General features: G+C 41.0%; 2 protein-coding genes across 11 annotated transcripts in view; one reads left to right on the top strand and one right to left on the bottom strand.

Moving 5' to 3' along the window:
* Window positions 1-10,435, top strand: part of LOC140730166 (uncharacterized) — a 31,937-nt gene extending 21,502 nt beyond the window's left edge. Inside the window, exons 6-9 of the mRNA XM_073050291.1 lie at window positions 4,757-4,895; window positions 5,085-5,936; window positions 6,611-7,066; window positions 7,632-10,435. Of these exons, the coding sequence (XP_072906392.1) occupies window positions 4,757-4,895; window positions 5,085-5,936; window positions 6,611-7,066; window positions 7,632-9,550 (3,366 nt within the window). The 3' untranslated portion in view covers window positions 9,551-10,435. The remainder of the gene's footprint in view (window positions 1-4,756; window positions 4,896-5,084; window positions 5,937-6,610; window positions 7,067-7,631) is intronic.
* kcnt1b (potassium sodium-activated channel subfamily T member 1b) overlaps window positions 1-19,989 on the bottom strand; it is a 490,876-nt gene that overhangs the window by 3,368 nt on the left and 467,519 nt on the right. For 7 of the 10 annotated variants that reach the window (XM_073052836.1, XM_073052844.1, XM_073052842.1 and 4 more), the window contains one exon: window positions 17,213-19,932. In XM_073052836.1, coding sequence (XP_072908937.1) covers window positions 19,815-19,932 — 118 coding nt within the window. In that variant the 3' untranslated portion in view covers window positions 17,213-19,814. Of the gene's footprint in view, window positions 1-61; window positions 416-17,212; window positions 19,933-19,989 lie in introns of those variants that run through there. The other 3 variants (XM_073052837.1, XM_073052839.1, XM_073052840.1) reach the window with 3 other exon arrangements.

The raw sequence follows: 19,989 nt of genomic DNA, 5'->3' as shown, positions 1-19,989 counted from the left end.
ATCACAGTGCTGGTGCTCTGCAAGAGTTTAACAAAGCCAAAAATGATTTGTTGTTGATTTTCATTTGTACTCAGTGTCCTAGGCTTCTCGTTGAACTGTGCAACAATAATCAGCCAGCATTGATGGATTCCAGTTGCCCTGATACCATTTCTCCATGACTGCAATGTCCTGGTGAAACCTTTCACCATGCTCATCACTGACAGCACCAAGATTTGCAGGGAAGAAGTCCATATGGGATTGCAGGAAAGTAATGATGCACTTCATGGTTTTGTATGGTTGAAGTACATTGTTAACAACTGCATGTAGTTTGGTGCTCTGTAGCTGCTGAGAAATTTTCAACAAAATCCTTGAATGCCTTCCTTGCAATTTTCTCCAGTCCCACTAGAAGTTCTTCGAATTGCCTGTCATTGATAACCTGTTTGATATTTGAACCAACAAAAATACCTTCCTTAGTCTTGGCATCAGTTATTCTGACTTGATTTATAAATTGTAATAACAAATATAGGCAATTTCAAAAGAATGGTGCATGATAGGGAAATGTCATGGTGATTTTCATGGTCAGCAGTCCACAATCCATGAGATACACCCAAAAGTATTTAGGAAGACAACATCTTTGTTGTCCTGTGTTACTTTCTTTAGTAGAAACGAGCTGTACCTTTGTTGGTGTGACCAGTGTTTTCCCTTCGTTTTTGTTGTGACTGGCTTCAGTGCAAGGTGACTGAAAACATCTGGTGAACATGCTTCACAATGATTTTTAAGTTTTCTTTAGCATATGGTAGAATATAGACCATACTTCCCAGGAACATTTCATCTCTCTCTGCTGATTGCACAGAACCTTAGCAACATAAATTGAGAAAAGTAAGCTCAGAGAGAATCCACAACAAAAAAAATGAATTAGCTGGGCTGTTCAGAAGCTACCATGAGTGTGTGTGGAGGGGGGCGTGAAGGCAGTTTACGGCGGTGCCATAGAGGGTGGACCCCCCTCAGATGAAGGATCAAAATCATACCTAGCCCTTACAGAAGGAGCTCCACAAAGCTTGTACTATAATGTGCTTGAAGTGAATATTGCTCTCTGTGGACTGTCATAAGAGTGGAAAACCCACTCTGCAGATTTGAACACCATATTTAACTAAAGCCAACATTTATTTCCCATCAGAAAAAAATCCGAGTTGTTTCGTATGGTAGTTTTAAAAGTCTTTGATTGAACAGCATCAGCTTGCTATTGTCAATTAAGTAAAACAGATCACTGATATCACCTTGGTGTTTCCTGTAAAATATTATTACTCGTGTATCACTAATTGTATTATAGGCTTTTATAATAAATCTTTCATAAAGCCTGTGGTGCATTAGTTATGAGTTCCACTGATAGCTTCTGAGTATATCTAATTGCTGAGTCTGGAAAGCCAGAGATTCTTAGTTCAGTCTATGATCTTTATCTGCTTTGTCTCAATCCTGTTACTCTGACTTGGAAGACTGAGGGATTGAGCTGTAAAATGCGATGTTAAAACCAATCCCTTGAGTGCTACTTTTGTGGAGGTGAAATTCACTCCAGTACTGCTCAGTTTTCAACATCTTAGAAAATGATTATCCCTCAGTTGACATCACCAGTGGAAATACAGTTCTTTCATTTCTGTTTTTGAATTTATAAATACCATGGCTGTACTTTAAGCATAATTTTGACATTGGATGTTCAGAAAAAAAGCTGCGATTCCTGTGTCTGTATACAATATACGGGAAGGATATAATTGTATTGGGCTAAGATGTACCTGCCAGTTGTAACTGCTTGTCAACACTTGTGTTTATAGTTTGTAAAATGACAAAAAGGCCATGGGTTTAGCTTTGATAATTTCCCAGGAATCAATATTACTCCAAAGCAAACTCCAGGAAAACAATAATTCCCACATGGCTTGAATTGAATATGCTAACCACTCAACATCACCTTCTTTCTTCCCCCCACCCCCCCGACTTCCTCTACGCCATCTCCATCCAATCCAGTCCTCCAGCTAAGCAATGGGTGTTAAGCTCAAAACAGCATAATCTACATAAGACCAATACAGAGGACAATAGGACAAGGTGAGACCATTTGTTTGTGCTTACTCTTTTTAAAGAACAAATGTGTTAGTCCCACATCTTTCTCTCTCTACACACCCTGCCATTTTGTCCTTCAAGTACTTAAGTCAATTCCTCTTTTAATATTACCAATGATTCTAATATCCACTCAGTCTTAATCACAGGTTACTTGCCATGTTCTCCAAATCATTGAAGTGCTTCATAAGTTCTTGTATGGCATTAAGGCTCTAGAACTGTTGAGAAATGTGGCAGAAATGCAAATGATTTTGTTGTGGTTTAGGGGTTTAAATAATGACAAATGAACAAGCTAACTGAAGAATTGTTTTTTTCCTCGGGAGGGGAATTTGAACTACATTACTTAAAAGTAAATCCAGCAAAAAGAAAATCACATAGGTCTGGCTGCCAAGTAAATTGATGTGTTCGGACAGAAGAAACTTTTCCTAGTTGAAGGGATATGGAGGAAAGGCAAAAAAAAAACTGGTATTAAAAGGTAGAGCTTAATGATTGGGATTTACCTCTGATCTCTATATGGAGTAGTTATGTTTTCATCTTAAATGGACAGCTCACTTCAGCAGCTAAACATAATTGTAATGAAATTAAACATTGCTCTGGAAGAGCTATTTGCTTATTAAATTTTCAGAAGTTTCCTTGTGGTTTAATCAGTTACTTAACTCATTAACTAAAGTAGTTAAAATACTAGGACATGTCCTGATGCATATACTTGCCTATCTCCCTGGAGCTGTGGAGACTTGTCAGCTCAGTTAATGTTTATACTTTTCTAACATGGCTCATTAACATCTGCACTGAACCAGAATCTGCTTGAGAATAAATTCAGCAGTTACTGAAAATCTACCCTCAAACAACAGTCAACAGGATGAGCAGGAGCAAGTGGGAACGGATCTGAAATGGTCTTGGAGGTGCGGATGGGACTCCATTTTCTAAATTGGCTTGCTACACTAAGAACAATGAAAAGTAAGTGTAATGTATCTTCATAATCAATGCCATAAATTTCTACTATTTATGCTTTCCTAAGATTTTGTCCTTTATTTAAGGTTGTGCTTGTACAGTGATTATAGAATCTGTTATCAAAGTATTCTTTTTGTACAGCTTTCTGACAACCTCCCTAACTAGGTGCAGTAAAATTCCACTAACTTTAGTGGTGGATTAGCAGATATTTTTGACCTTTAAGACAATTTTTCCACATGTAACATGGTCATATAATAATCCTTCCACTGAATCCAGTGAAGTTAAACATACAATCGCTCTAGACCTAGTTCTGGCTGAAAAGCTATACATATTCCTGATCCCAACTTCAGCCCTAGCTGATGTTTTGCATCTGGCCAAGCATCCTACTTGCTCTCTGGACCCGTGGATTAATGTGCAGTTTAGATTAGGGATAGTCAGGTTTTCTGAATAACTGGATGCCAAACTATCAGAGTTTCACTAGGAGCTGAGCTTCTCTGTCACAGATTTTTACTGATGTGCAGGATGGTTTCATTTGCTGGTGTTCAAGATTGCTAGAGTCTTAGTTACTCTGCTTTCTGTGGATGGATTTGCTGCAGGTTTTCAATTATTCTTGGGTATCTGAAAAGTAATGCAAGGAACTTTCGCACCTGATAGTAATAACTTTAGACTAAATAGTAGTTTAGTCTCCACATTAGCTGTTCATTTTTGTGATCTTTTTCTTTATCAGTGATTGAGTGGCTCTACAGAAATTTCCACAGTAACTAAGAAAATTGTTGAAGGCGGAGAGGAAGATGTAGTTTCTGTGGCATTAGTAAAATTTTTGACAAGGTCTCACATGGTATATATAGTCATGTTGTAGTTATAGACCTGGAAACCACAGTTAGTGTTATGGTGTTATTGAATGCTATAGATTTAACCAGAGAATAGACAGCCTGGACTTATTCTTATTGGAAAGTAGGAGGCTGATGGGTGACCATGTAGCTGTCTGTAAAATTGAGGGTATTGACTGGATAGATTAGCTATTTTTGCCCTGGGAAAAAGGCACCGGCTGTCCACTGTGTCCTTTTACCATCTTGTGTACCTCTGTCAAATGGCCTCATCATCTTCACTCCAAACAGAAAAGCCATAGCTTGCTCAACCTATCCTAATGAGACATGCTGTCAAAACCAGGCAGCATCCTTGTAAATATCGTCTGCACTTCTCTATAATGATGCAACTGGAACTAAACACAAAACTCCCAAGATAAAGGTTAGCTTTATTTGTCACATGTAATCAAAACATACAGTGAAATGCATTGTTTGGGTCAAATCAAATTAGTGATGCACAGCCCTCAAGTTTCACTACACTTCCAGGGCAACAATTCATTATCCTTAGCCATCTTTGTAAAGTGAGAGTAAGCTGGTGCACCCACACATGGTCACAGGAGAATATACAAGCTCCTTACAGACAGTGGTGGGAATTGAACACTGATCTTACAGCTGGCTCTGTAATGGGATTATACTAACCACCTTGCTACTGTGCTACCAGAATTTTATAGCGTTGCAACATTACCTTGTGGCTTTTGAGTTAGTGTTTGGGTAAAGGATAGATGGAAAATTGAAATTGCTAGACCTTTGTTGGCCAAAGCATATTAAATAATCTTGGAAATGTTATGGGTTTATGGGTAAATTAATTTGGTTGAAGATTTCCTTCCTACATCCCTTTTTAAAAAAAAATTCAGCTAAATCTCTCAACAGGTAACTTGTTCTTTCTGTGTCTCGCCCCTATGCTATTGTGTGCTGCTGCACAGTCCTGTTCCAGCTACTGCACCTGTGGTGACGATCTGGCTAACTGTAAGTCTGTGCCTTCACTACAGGCAGGTAAGCGAGATTTCCACAGCACTTAATAGTTTACAAGTTCATGGGGGGTGGGTGGGGGGAAGAATGATTTAAATGGACATTTTGATAACTGAAATAGGGTGGAGGAACATAAACATTAGTAGGCCAATGAGACTGAATGACTACTGTAAATTCAATGTATTTGTTTATTCTGCTCTGTCTTGCTATAAGTATTTACAGATTTACCATTGTCCATGGCCATGGTTCTGCTTCAGGGGGGAGCAATCACAACGATTGAACCAAGGGCTTTCCAGAACTTCTCCAAACTGCGCTACCTGTCCGTCACCGATTTCAGACTCTCAATTTCCAGCTATGCCTTTGCTCCACCAGTGGGCAACCAGAACAGACTACAGACACTGGATCTCTCCAAAAATAGGCTACTCAGTTGTAACATTGATAGCTTGGGCTTTGCAGGCCTCTTAAATCTGATGGAGCTCAATCTGTTCCAAAATTTGCTTGATGTGCTCAATACCCTGTGGTTCTCAGAGCTGCCTTCACTTCAGAGATTAAATATTCAGCTTAATAAGATTTCCTATCTCTCACCACGCATATTTCAAACACTAAGTCTGCTGAACAAACTCAATGCATCCTCAAATTTCATCCAGTACCTATCCACAGACACATTCCTTGGCCTGAATGCCCTCTCCAGCTTGGATTTGTCCAACAATAGGCTCCTTTTCATTTCCAAGGATGCATTTAAACCATTACAAAGGCTGAACCACCTATTTATAAATGACAATCAACTGGTGACATTGGCCGAGGCACCGGCATCATTGCAGAAGATACAGTTGCAAGGCAACCCCTGGGACTGCAGCTGCCAGTTGGAGATGTTGCTCATTTCATGGAGGGATGCCGTGCAGGATCCAGGGAGCCTGGTTTGTGGGAGCCCAGAGTCACTGAAGGGAAAACTCATCCTGAATCCAGATTCCAGTTATTGCTCATCCACATCCCCGGCACCAGAAACCCCAGCCTTGCACATCGTTCCTGTCCTTAATGCTCAAGCTGTGGTTTATGGATTTATTGGTGAGATTATTGTATTTTCTCTTTCTTTTAAAGATATAAATCTGCAGTCCCAAGGGGGTGGGGGGGGGGGTGGGGTAGGTTAATTGGCTACTGCAAGGTAGTGTAGTGGTTAATGCAATGCCGTACCAGTGACCTAGGTTCAATTCCAGCCACTGCCTATAACGAGTTTGTACGTTCTTCCCGTGACCACGTGGGTTTGCTCTGAGTGCTCCAGTTTCCTCCTCCAGTCCAGACTTACTGGTTGGTAGGCTAATTGCTCATTGTAAATTGTCCCTTGATTAGGCTAGAATTAAATTGATGGATTACTGGGTGAAGTGGCTTAATGGCCTATTCTACACTGTATATCAATAAAAATTTTAAAAACCAAAAATGAAATTGCACTTCAGGCCACTTCTCAACTTGGGTCTCAAACAATTGTTTTTGTTTTGGAAAATTGCATTATCCCTTTCTGTTTAAAATGTCCCAGACAGAAATAATATTTTTTATATTCTGAAGTTCAAACTTTGGGCATAAATAGGGACTGTCTTGAAAGGATTTTACTTGGCCAGGGTTTGGATTATTTTCTGCAGATCAATTTGCCACTGATTGGGCCACAGCTGAAGTATTTTCTATAGTTCAAGATGAAATGTTTTCATTTCAAAATAATCCTGGATTTTGTAATCTTTCCTTTTCAGGGGGGTTTTTACTGGCAGGTGCCATCTGTCTAGCTACCTGCTTGGGTAGAAGATCCTGGAGAAAGGGAACCATGAGGAGTTTCGAGATTCACAACAGTGAGGCAAAAGGAAAATTAGAAACAAGAGAATCAAATGAAGCTCTGACAGAATTGGATGCCAGCAAGCTGAAGGGTGTTTCCATGATCACTTCACATCAGACTATCAATGTGTTGCAAAACATTAAGGATAACCAAGTAGAACAAAGGGATGAACTCTTAAAGACTTCCACAGAATCATGGACTGCTACGAAGATGGAAAATAACATTGAGAAGAGAAAGGGAATGCAACCTTGTAAAACATCACCCAGTTCTCTTAATGCAGCTAATATTGCACACACAAAAAATGAAAAGACTGCAAGTCTAAACAGTGCAGTCATCAATGAAGGAAAAACAGGGAGCCAGGAAAGCACTGAAAGAGGTTTGAAATTCATTCTCCATTTTGAAGGATTTTCTAACTTGTTAGACTTGCTGGTGCAGTTTGATTACTGATTTTTCATCAGCTTTGCAAGACTCATCCATACAATGTCTGAAAGTAACCAGTTAGGAGTATTTATCCTCTGCAGAGCTTTTCAATAATATCTGACCCAAGATCAGAATTTGCTACACTTCCACTTCTCATTGTTTCCTCTGTTATTTTGCAGAAGTCAAGATATCAGTTTGCTCTTTGTGAGTCAAATGGGTGGCATGGTATTGTAATGGTTAGCACAATGCTATTATGGCTCAGGGTATCAGAGTTCAATACCAGTATCCTCTGTAAGGAGTTTGTACATCTTCCCACTGGAATGCAGTGATTTTCTCCAGGTCCTCCATTTTCCTCCCACAGTCCAAAGACATACCAGCTAGGTTAATTGTAAATTGTCCCGTGGTTAGGTTAAGGTTAATTGGGGTATTGCTGGGTGGTGTGGCTGGAAGGGTCAATTCGCGCTGTAACTCTGAATAAAATCAGGTTACCCACATTAATACTTCCTTTTCTACTTTTACAGAGAAAAAATTAATTTGTTCTGCCGCCACCAGTAGCTCATTTCACAATCTGCAGTTAACAAAAAAAGATGAACTGATCACTTTAAGAACCCTCCGATCACTGAATGTTAAGACAGCACCTAATACCATCTCAGCATCTGTGCAAGATTTGTCCAGCATGTGCAAGGAAATGTCCAATGTGGCAGTTCCACATTTACTGCCTGGGGATACTCAAACTCACATGAGATTACAAACTTCTTTGCAAAGTAACTCTAAATGCAAACTTCAAGAGAAATTACAGGATGATAATGTGTCAAAGGAAGAGGGAACTACTTTTCAAGCATCCAAGTCTTCAAATGAACCTAAAATTGATACCTTGCAGTTATTGGAGATAGATGGAAAACTCAGAGATAAACTGCCTGACCATCGAGAGATATTATCCAGAAACATTCAGAATGTTTCAAACATTAGTGTACAGCCTCCCACCTGTCTAACAACCAGTTATCATGGACTTTCTGAAACTTCACATCAGCAGGCTAGTCATCACTATGATCAACTAAGATTGAACGCCTCTCAAAGTCTCAGTTTACAATATCACAGTGAAAGCTCTCCATTCACAAATCAACCCAAGCCAGTACTTGATGCAGACTTCAATGAATCTAATACTGCTAAAGTGGCAAAGAATAATATATCATTTATGTTCACAGCAAATACCACCCCACTTGATGAGCATGAACTTACAAGACACCATTCTCCTTGCAAGCAAAAGTTTACAATAAATATGTCAGAACATGAGTTTAATGAAATAGAAACACTTCGCAGAGAAGATCCAACTTTCAGTGGTAACAATCAGTTGTTTGATGGAAATAGTTTTGAGTTAAATAATAACCTCCCTAAAGAATCTATATTATTAGGAGGTAGTTCTGCTGGAATGGTATATAATGATATAGCAGTCAGCAATGTTTTAGAGGATAAAGTGAGCCAATCTGGATCAGCCAGTACCTCTTTCAGCAGGTCATTTGCATGGAGTGTACAAAGTCAACACAACTGGAGTCAAAGTCCCACAATGGTTGATTCAGCTTCAGAACATTCTGAAATAAACCACTCACAAAAGTTCACATCAAACACCAGTACACCTAACCAATCGAGCACCAGAATAACAGACAAGGAGAATAACCTGGATGTGGAAAAATGGACTAATAGATCTGTGACATCCTTCGAAAAAAGATTTTCCAGAAACATTGCCTCAATAGATGGGAAATCCAACTTGGAGCCAGAGCAATACAGTCAATGTCCAGTCATTAGACAGTCACAGAAATTATTGAATAAGAATGATGTAAGAGAAAAGATTAACTCTGATCTTTATAAAGAACATTTTGGTGATACAAACCATTCCAAGAAAATGTACAAATCAGTTTTTAAATTAATTGATGAAATGCAATTACCACCTTCATTAGCGAAAGTTCAGAATAAAGCATTGCAAGATGAACCACTTTTTGACATGGAGATGAGCAGGGCTAAGTCTCATCTCCACAATGTTTTGATTCCACTCTCCACAGTCAAAAATATTAAAGCTGTACAGCAATTCAAATCTTCTGGTCCTGCACTTGATTTGACTCACTTAAGTTCATTGTATAGTCGGTGGTATTATAAAAGAGAATTTGGATATAAACTTGGGAAACAAATTCAAACTGTTGGACCTGAAGGATCTGATTTAAACCCAATACCACATTTTCACCGTGAGAAGAGTTTTAGCAGACCAGCTGACAATCAAACATGCACTGACCATGAGGAAGTCACTGATATCAGAGCCTGGAAGGATTTCCATTCACCCAAGCAATTTGTAAAGCTTCATCCACCCATGCAAAAAGAGCTTTTAGCTGATGACGAATTAACTGTCATTAACTTATTTCATAATCTCAAGCAAACAGCATTTTTTTGAGTAAAAGTCACAAATTCATTCCAGTGAATTAACAATTTTAATTTGGTAAGATTATTCATAAGCTTTGCATGTTTCAATGCTTAATTATGGACAGTATAAAGATGAGTGCACTCTTCCCATCCAAGGAAACCTCTCATTCAATTGTCTTTGCAAGATTTCCATCAGTAGAGAAGTGTAATCAGTGAAGTAATTTCATGAATGTATCAAACAACAGCTGACATTCTCTCACAATCAGGATATCTTGTCTTCTCTCATCATCCACTAATTGGACAAACCTGTTCAAGGTGGTAAGGTACAGTCAGAAGGCAGCAGCCCTAGGGATCCTCAACATTGATCCCATTAACTCTTATTCCAATAAATCACCTGCAAGTTATAGTTCCTGTCATATCACAGCTGACACATCAGTAATCTCAGAGGAACACCATTTGGAAGAACCTTTGAATGTGCTTTGGATAAGAAGCTGCAATGCCAACTGTGGGATGCTGGCATTAGTAGCTTTGTTGACTACCTGTAGAAGAACATAATTGGAAAGAGAACAAATGGGGAAATCAACTTGACTTCGTTCCCATGGATCTACCTATCATGGATCCTACCTGTGGCCATCAAACTTTACAACTCCTCCCTCGGAGTGTCAGACACCCTGAGCCAATAGGCTGGTCCTGGACTTATTTCCGCTTGGCATGATTAGCTCATTATTATTTATGGTTTTATATTGCTATATTTCTTCACAATTCTTGGTTGGTGCGGCTGTAACAATTTCCCTCGGGATCAATAAAGTATGTCTGTCTGTCCGTCCATCAGTGACACATCTGTCCCCAAAAAGACTTGTAAGTGTGGAAATTGCACAGTCTGCTTGGAAATAAAATTTCCCCTCTCTATAACTTAGATGGTGTGGTGTGGAATTACAATCCTGTTTATTCATAATGGCTCTTGCAGCTCAAAATTGGCCATTTGTGAGATAATGATCAGTAATAGCAGCACATTGCATTCCACCACAGTCTGCTAACCTTACATATATCCAAACATACCAAAAATCATGGCCAGCCCTTACATACGGAGTGTAGAAGAGCAGTGTTTGAGCAGTACCAGATGCATGACATGCCAACCTCATGATATTCAAGACAGCAAAGGCATCATGCTAGACAGAGCAAGTGATTTCATCATCCATTGAATTAGAATGTAATTAATGAATTACAGCATGGGCCCTCTGACCCATGATAGTGTACGGACCTATATAAACTTACTCCATGATCAACCTAACCCTTCCCTCCTACACACTCCATCCATTTTTCTTATATCTGTGTGTCTATTTAAGAGTTTATTTACTGTACCTATTGTATCAGACTCTATCACCAACCTGGCTGTGAATTCCAGACACCTACTACTCTCTCTAAAAGAAAGATCTACCTCTGATATCTCCCCCATGATTTTGTCCAATCACCTTAAAAGGATGTCATCTGGTATTGCCTGTTGTCACCCTTGCTAAAATAAACTGGTTGTCCCCATTCTCTGTGCCTGTCATAATATTCTACACCTGTATCGTCACTTCCCATCCTCCTTCACCCCAAAGAAAAAAGCCCAAGCTGGCTTACCTTTTCTTCATGAGACATGTTATCTAATCCAGGGAAATTTCCTCTACATTTTCTTTAGCTTCCGTATCTTTCCTATGAGGTGACCAGAAATGAACACATTCCTCAAAGTGTAGTCCAGAAGGTGTTTTATAGAGCTGTTACATTACTTCATGGCTCTTGAACTCTGCCACCCTACTAATAGAGGTCAACATACCAATTACTGTAAGATATAGGAGCAGAATTAGGCCATTTGGCCCATTGAGTCTGGTCTAGTCCACAATTTCATCATGGCTGATCAATTTTCCCTCTCAGCCCCAATCTCCTGCCTTCTTTCCATATCCCTTGATGTCCTGACTATCAAACTCTGCCTTAAATATACCCAATGACGGCTGCCACAGCCGCCTGTGGCAACAAATTCCATAGATTCACCACTCTCTGGCTAAGGAAATTCCTCCTCGTCTGAGGTTGTGTCCTCTGGTCTTAGACACCCCACCGCAGGAAACATCCTCTCCAACTCCACTCTATTAAGGCCTTTCAACATTTGTTAGGTTTCATTGCGGTCATCCCTCATTCTTCTGAATTCCAGTGAGTAGAGGCCCACAGCCATCAAAAGCTCCTTATGTGACAAGCCTTTCAATCCTGTAATAATTTTTGTGAACCTCCTTTGAACCCTCTCCAACGTTAGCACATCCTTTCTGAGATAAGGAGCCCAAAACTGTTCGTAATACTCCAAGTGAGGCCTCACTAGTGCTTTATAAAGTTTCAACATTACATCCTTGCTTTTATATTCTAGTCCTCTCAAAATGAATACTAACTTCATATTTGCCTTCCTCATCACCAACTCGGCCTGCAAGTTAACCTTTAGGGAATCCTGCCCAAGGACTCACAAGTCCCTTTGCACCTCAAATTTCTGAATTTTCTCTCCATTTAGGAAATAGTCTATGCTTTTATTTCTTATACTGAAGCCTATTTCCTCAAAGCTACCAAAAATATGTCTATGAAAGCATAGAAACTTTGATGGATATCTGGACTTAAACCCTAAGACTACAAGGCTATAAATCCTTCCTTCAAACTTAATCTCTCACAGTGTATCACTGTGTATCAGTGTATCACAATTTTTTCTACTGAACATCTGCCATTTCTCTGCCCAGCACTGCATCTCGTCTATATCACACTGTGACCTATGATAACCTTCTGCACTACCCACAACACTTCCAACCTTTGTATCATCTGCAAACTTACTAACCCACCCTTTCACTTCCTCATCCCAGTCATCTATGTAGCCTGGGGAAAAGTACACACTCAGGACAACAAATACTTTTTCGGGTTTTCACGAGGAAATCTGCAGATGCTGGAAATTCAAGCAACACACACAAAATGCTGGTGGAACGCAGCAGGTCAGGCAGCATCTATAGGGAGAAGCGCTGTCGACGTTTTGGGCTGAGACCCCTTGTCAGGTTGGAGGCTACCCAGCCGGTATATAAGGTGTTGTTCCTTCAACCTGAGTGTGGCTTCATCTTGACAATAGAGGAGGCCATGGATAGACAGAATGGGATGTGGAATTAAAATATGTGGCCACTGGGAGATCCTGCTTTCTCTAGCAGGCAGAGTGTAGGTGTTCAGCGAAATGGTCTCCCAGTCTGTGTTGGGTCTCACCAATATATAAAAGGCCACACCGGGAGCACCAGACGCAGTATACCACACCAGCCGACTCACAGGTGAAGTGTCGCCTCACCTGGAAGGACTGTCTGGGGCCCTGAATGGTGGTGAGGGAGGAAGTGTAAGGGCAGGTGTAGCACTTGTTCCGTTTACAAGGATAAGTGCCAGGAGGGAGATCAGTGGGAAGGGATGGGGGGAATGAATGGATAAGGGACTGGACATCCATGGTGAAAATAAGGTGGTGGGGGCCAGGGAACATAAAATCATGGCATGAACATTGACTTCTCTAGCTTCCGTTAATGCCCCTCCTCCCCTTACCACATCCTTGATAATATTTAGCTTTTCTTCCCCCCTCTTTTTTTCTCTCTCTCCACCCATCACTCTGCCTGTTCTCCATCTCCCTCTGGTGCTCCCCTCCCCCTTTCTTTCTCCCTAGGCCTCCCGTCCCATGATCCTTTCCCTTCTCTAGCTCTGTATCCCTTTTGCCAATCACCTTTCCGGCTCTCAGCTTCACCCCACCCCCTCTGGTCTTTGCCTATCATTTTGCATTTTCCCCTCCCCCTCCTACTTTCAAATCTCTTACTATCTTTCCTTTCAGTTAGTCCCAAAACGTTGACAGCGCTTCTCCCTATAGATGCTGCGTTCCACCAGCATTTTGTGTGTGTTGCTTTTTTGGGTTTTAATTCCTTTATCTGTTTTAGATGTTTAAGTGCCAGAAGAGGGTCTTAAAACAAAACGAACGACTTTACAATTAGGTCCTGCCGTTACAATCTCTGTTTAACTTTCTATCCACACAGTTGTGTATCGACAAATTGCATATGCAGTATAAAATACATAAAGAAAACCGCACAAAAGTAATACAGTACTAATACGGTAGTGGCAATTCTGAAGGAACACAATACAAACAACATTAGAATTCCCCCAACCCTGTACCTTATACATAGCAGCGAAAAATGTAAGCAAATACATCTCATCTAAGATGTCTACTACTTTTTAGTATACACGTGCTGAACCCCCGAACAGAGACTAAACATTCACGTTATGCTGTTACATGTACAGTCATGATACAATAAAGTTAGACAAAAGGTACACTTTGGTACAACTTTTACAAGATATTGCCTGGTAGTTAAATTACAGGAAGACTGACCTACTTGGCTGGTAAGCAACTTCGCACAAGCCACGCTATCCAGCGTCGAGTCCTTCACTCGTGAAAATCTGAAGCATCCACATGTAAAACATGTCAAATTACCGATATTCTCGATTTGCCAACAAGCATAAACGAATTCACATGGATATTGTAAATTAATGTTCACCCTTCCTCACCAAGCCCAGTATCTCTGTGAGGAACTCAATTCCAAAGCCCCACCAGCTTCTTCAGCAGAAAACAAAATGGTCTCCCCACTATCCACTCCACTGTCACCATCTCCACTTACAGGCACAGACAACTATTCTAGCATTACCCAGATGGATGCCTGAGTACACTTCTTAACAATAATGAATAGCATTCGATGGTCACCCAGTTACATTACTGCATCTTGTCTACATCACAGTGTGACCTATGATAACTTTCTGCACTACACATAACACCTCTGAACTTTGAATCATCTGCAAACTTACTGACCCACCCTTTCACTTCCTCATCCAAGTCATTTATACAAATCACAAAGAGTCAGGGTCCAGGCAGATCCTTGCAGAACACCACTAGTGACTGACCTCTTGGAAAAATACCATCCATCTATCACCACGCTTTGCCTTCTGTGGGTAATCCAATTCTGAACCCACGAGGAATTGCAAACACGAGGAAATCTGCAGATGCTGGAAATTCAAACAACACACACAAAATGCTGTTGGAACACAGCAGGCCAGGCAGCATCTATAGGAAGAAGCACTGTCGACGTTTCGGGCCGAGACCCTTCGTCAAGGCTAACTGAAAGGAGAGATACTAAGAGTGGGGGGAGGGGGAAATGCAAAATGATAGGAGAAGACCAGAGGGGGTGGGATGAAGCTAAGAGCTGGAAAGGTGATTGGCGAAAGTGATACAGAGCTGGAGAAGGGAAAGGATCATGGGACGGGAGGCCTCGGGAGAAAGAAAAGGGAAGTTGGGGGAGCACCAGAGGGAGATGGAGAACAGGCAGGATGATGGGCAGAGAGAGAGAAAAAAAACCAAACAACTAAATATGTCAGGGATGGGGTAAGAAGGGGAGGAGGGGCATTAACGGAAGTTAGAGAAGTCAATGTTTATGCCATCAGGTTGGAGGCTATATAAGCCAGTATATAAGGTGTTGTTCCTCCAACCTGAGTTTGGATTCATCTTGACAGTGGAGGAGGCCATGGATAGACATATCAGAATGGGAATGGGATGTGGAATTAAAATGTGTGGCCACTGGGAGATCCTGCTTTTTCTGGCGGACCGAGCGTAGGTGTTCAGTGAAACAGTCTCCCAGTCTGCGTCGGGTCTCACCAATATATAAAAGGCCACACCGGGAGCACCAGATGCAGTATACCACACCAGCCGACTCACAGGTGAAGTGTCGCCTCACCTGGAAGGACTGTCTGGGGCCCTGAATGGTGGTGAGGGAGGAAGTGTAAGGGCAGGTGTAGCACTTGTTCCATTTACAAGGATAAGTGCCAGGAGGGAGATTCGTGGGAAGGGATGGGAGGGACGAGTGGACAAGGGAGTCGCATAGGGAGCGATCCCTGCGAAAAGCAGAAGGGGGGGGGGGGAGGGAGGGAAAAATGTGTTTGGTAGTGTGATCCCGTTGGAGGTGGCGGAAGTTACGGAGAATTATATGTTGGACCTGAAGGCTGGTGGGGTGGTAGGTAAGGACAAGGGGAACCCTATCCTGAGTGGGGTGGCGGGTGGATGGGATGAGGGCAGACGTGTGGGAAATGGGAGAGATGCGTTTGAGAGCAGAGTTGATGGTGGACAAAGGGAAGCCCCTTTGTTTAAAAAAGGAAGACATCTCCTTCATCCTGGAATGAAAAGCCTCATCCTGAGAGCAGATGCGGTGGAGACAGAGGAATTGTGAGAAGGGGATAGCCTTTTTGCAAGAGACAGGGTGGGAAGAGGAATAGTCCAGGTAGCTGTGAGAGTCTGTAGGCTTATAGTAGATATCAGTAGTTAGGCCGTCTCCAGAGATGGAGACAGAAAGATCAAGAAGAGGGTGGGAGGTGTCGGAAATGGACCAGGTAAATTTGAGGGCAGGGTGAAAGTTGGAGGCAAAGTTAATGAAGTCGACGAGCTCAGCAAGCGTGCAAGAGGCAGCGCCAATGCAGTCGTCGATGTAGCAAAGGAAAAGAGGGGGATGGATACCGGTATAGTCTTGGAACATGGACTGTTCCACAAAGCCAACAAAAAGGCAGGCATAACTGGGACCCATACGGGTGCCCATGGCTACACCCTTGGTTTGGAGGAAGTGGGAGGAGCCAAAGGAGAAATTATTGAGAGTAAGGACTAATTCCGCTAGACGGAGGAGAGTGGTGGCAGAGGGGAATTGGTTAGGTCTGGAATCCAAAAAAAACCGAAGAGCTTCGAGACCATCTCGGTGGGGGATGGAAGTATATAGGGACTGGACGTCCATGGTGAAAATAAGATGGTGGAAGCCAGGGAACTTAAAATCACTGAAAAAATTCAAAGTATGAGAAGTGTCACGAACATAGGTGGGAAGAGATTGAACAAGGGGGGATAAGACAGTGTCAAGGTATACAGAAATGAGTTCAGTGGGGCAGGAGCAAGCTGAGACAATAGGTCTACCTGGACAGGCAGGTTTGTGGATCTTGGGTAGGAGGTAGAAACGGGAAGTGCGGGGTGTGGGAACTATGAGGTTGGTGGCAGTGGATGGGAGATCCCCAGAGCTAATAAGGTTGGTGATGGTGTAGGAGACAAGATACTGATGCTCACTTTGGGTTCTCCCAGGACCATTATCAGTTTAGTCCAAACAGTTTAACCAAAGAGCCGAGTATCACAGGTAAGAGTAACCATCACAAGACCAATAAAACTGAAGTGATAGAATTAGAAGCAAAATACAGTCCACTAGATTGAGGCATATCTGATGCAAAACCAGGCACTTGTAATTATCTGAAGCGAATCATTTTAGCCCAAGATCAACGCTATAGCAATTCCTCGGGGCTGCATCTTACATCTAATCATTGCCAGCTGTTTGAATGAAAGGTTGCACATGACACATTAACCTCATCTCAGACACCACATTTACCACCAGGCTTGCTGTGCATTTTCTGTTTGTATTTTGCTTTCTGGCATATCTGTTATTTTCAATTTTTCCATAAGTATCACAGTTATAGAAAGTCAATTATTGGCTGCATGCAGCAATTTATTTTAAATGATCACATTCATGGACAATTCACTGAACAGTATAAAATTGAGACACTTCTCATTCAAAACAACATATTACAGTAGAGAGGTACAAGAAAAAAGTCAAAAGAATCCTTTATTATTATATTAGTTGCAACTGTGGAAAAATGGGAAGTGCACTGGAAGATCACAGGCAAGGGGTATCAAATTCCATAGTACTGTCAAAATACATGGCCAAAAAGACACAGTTAGCTTATAATAACACCTGTTTTAAATGGCATGCCATATACATATGCATTTAAAAAGAACTTTTATCCCCTTCCCCCCAAGATGACATGTTGTCAGTCCACATATGAGGACTGAGGTGAATGAGTGACCAAACAATCTACTTTATTAGATTTACTGTAACACATGCAAGAACATCACTCAAGTGCATCTGTTGCAACATATTCATTCAGCAGAAAGGCCAGGCTTCAGGCTTAGGAGGTGTGGTTATGTAGTCGTCAGGGGTGGAGGATGACTTTAGACACTGGATCAGAATGAGGTTGAGGCGCATCTACAATGACTTCCCTGTATTGAGTTGTGAAATAAAGTGATTGGTGTCATTTTTGGTAAGTCATGATTGCTGATGCCCACATACTAAACACATGCAGGTTTTTAAATTGGTGTCTTAAGTTGGTTTGTATATATGTAGACTGGCACTTTTCAGAGTTAATACACAAAATACTAGGTTAGAATTTGGCAGTGTTTTGTTCGAAATTCTTACACTGAATCTTCATTTTTACTCTGCACCATCTCAATTCCGTTTACTAGTTTGAGCAAACTAGTTGATGTAACGCAATGCCAAAGCACCACTCTTCAAGTGGGCACAAAAAATTATCAAATAACTCACACAAGAATTTTTATTTTCTGTTCTCTGAGGCCACTGCAAAAGCTCTTTGCTATTTTTTGAAAATATACCTTCATAGTTGTTGCCATGGTTGATTTAAGACATGATCAGACGTAGCTTGTTTGGTATACTGTTTAATATTCATACTGTGGCTGGGTCAGCTAGGCCCAGGTTGTAAAGGTGTTTCAATGTCCTCAGAAACTTGAAAGTTCCACAGCTTATGTACAACTTGTAACTAAACAGACCTGCATCTGGAGTACCATGGGATGTGGCCTGGAGTTTTGATGGAGGGTGTGAAGACCAGGTGTCATAATTATGACAAACAAGGAGGTACTGTGGACCACATCTTCCTTGCCTTGTGATGCACCATCAATAACTCTCCGAGACGTGAGGCGTGGTGTAGTTCACCACACCTTGCAATCCAGAGACACATGAGGGACAATTGATAAACTTGTTGCAGCATTTGGAGGTTTGTTATGTTTCAGTAACTGGATGTACCATACTATCTGTTCAATAAGGCGAAAAGACCCACCAAATTAGCTTATTATCTGCACAATAAACTAGTGTAGTTTCCATTATTCGTCCAAATCCAGCATTTTTGACATTGGATATGGTGAGAAAAAACTATGCATGTTATTGTGAAGTTTCAGAGCCAACATCTATGACAGTATCAAGATACAGCACTGCTGTCTTCTATTGCCAGTGTTTTCTTTTTTTTGTTTAAATGTTCACTACCTCCGGGTTTTCCTCTACACAAACAGCAATGTGCAGATATCTTTAAAACTTTGTACAGCTGGAGACCAATTCTTGTATCTTTGCCACTCTTTTGTAATTTGATATTGACGTGATAATCTTAGAACAAAATAAATAAAATTCAGGTGGACTGTAACTATCACAACAGTTTGCAATACAAATGTGAAAATGCCCACCCTCCATTACAAACCCATCTTTGTTAAAATTATTAATAATACAAATAGCTCCAAATGAATATTGGCTGCTGATATCTGGACTGATTTTCTCCTGTGCATTTGTCCTGATATTCTTTTCCACATTTTTGTCCATGGGGTATTATTTCTTGTTGGCAAGTAAATGATTGGCTAGTTCCATGCTCAGTTGGACTGAAGGCACCACTTTCCACTCAAGCCAGCGATGAGAAATTGCTAACTACACAAAATGTAGCTGAGGTCAAATTCCTCCTGAATACAGCATATAACAAGTGTCCAAGCAGATACGAGTAGAAAAAGGTCTTTAAAGCATTTGTCCCTTTGGCACCAAAGGATCCTTTTGAATTAACTCGACACAGCAACTTCGGCAACTGGACAATGGAAAATTCATGCCAAACCTGTGTACATATTTGATTCATAGATACTATTTGGTAGAAAGTACCAGTGAAGTCTGCACGCTCATAACTGATATGGGGCCATTTGTCCCAAGTAGGTTGAATGTTAATAAATAAACAGCACATCCCATTATACATGGTACAAAAATATATAAAATCGGTCCACTGTCTGAACCTGAAGCTATGCATAATATATCAAGTAAATTTTCTCGTCATATGTTGCTTTAGCTTGAGTCAATGCTGATATTCAACTGGCACAGTTCCATTAAACCTGGTTGTGTTTCAGGGTCTGATGAGAGTAACTTTAGTGATGTATTTCAATTTGTAAACTGGCTTGTGTCTGATAATGCAAAACTTCCGATTCCTTAAGACAAACAGAGCTGTTATGTTTCAAGGTATCAGCGTCATCATCTTCTGTGCATAAACAGTATTTTGTCACTTTTGTAAAAATCAAAGTAGAGTCTTACAAATTGGAGCTGCTGGGGAATCATCATTCATAGCTCCGTTTCATTCCTTGTCTTCTCATTGGAAGGGAACAACCTACACGATTTGCTTTTCAGGCTGTTGGAACCAGGCTGAACATTGGCCAGTGGATCTGGGCGTATCAGGTACCTAGTCAAATGTATAATAGTCCAGTTAGCAACAGTAAATTGCTTTAATACAAGGTAT

The sequence above is a fragment of the Hemitrygon akajei genome, chromosome 7, assembly GCF_048418815.1.
Source record: "Hemitrygon akajei chromosome 7, sHemAka1.3, whole genome shotgun sequence".
In the NCBI taxonomy this organism is placed as follows: domain Eukaryota; kingdom Metazoa; phylum Chordata; class Chondrichthyes; order Myliobatiformes; family Dasyatidae; genus Hemitrygon; species Hemitrygon akajei.
The sequence above is the reverse complement of the archived record's forward strand: the minus strand, read 5'-3'. Positions and strand labels throughout refer to the sequence as shown.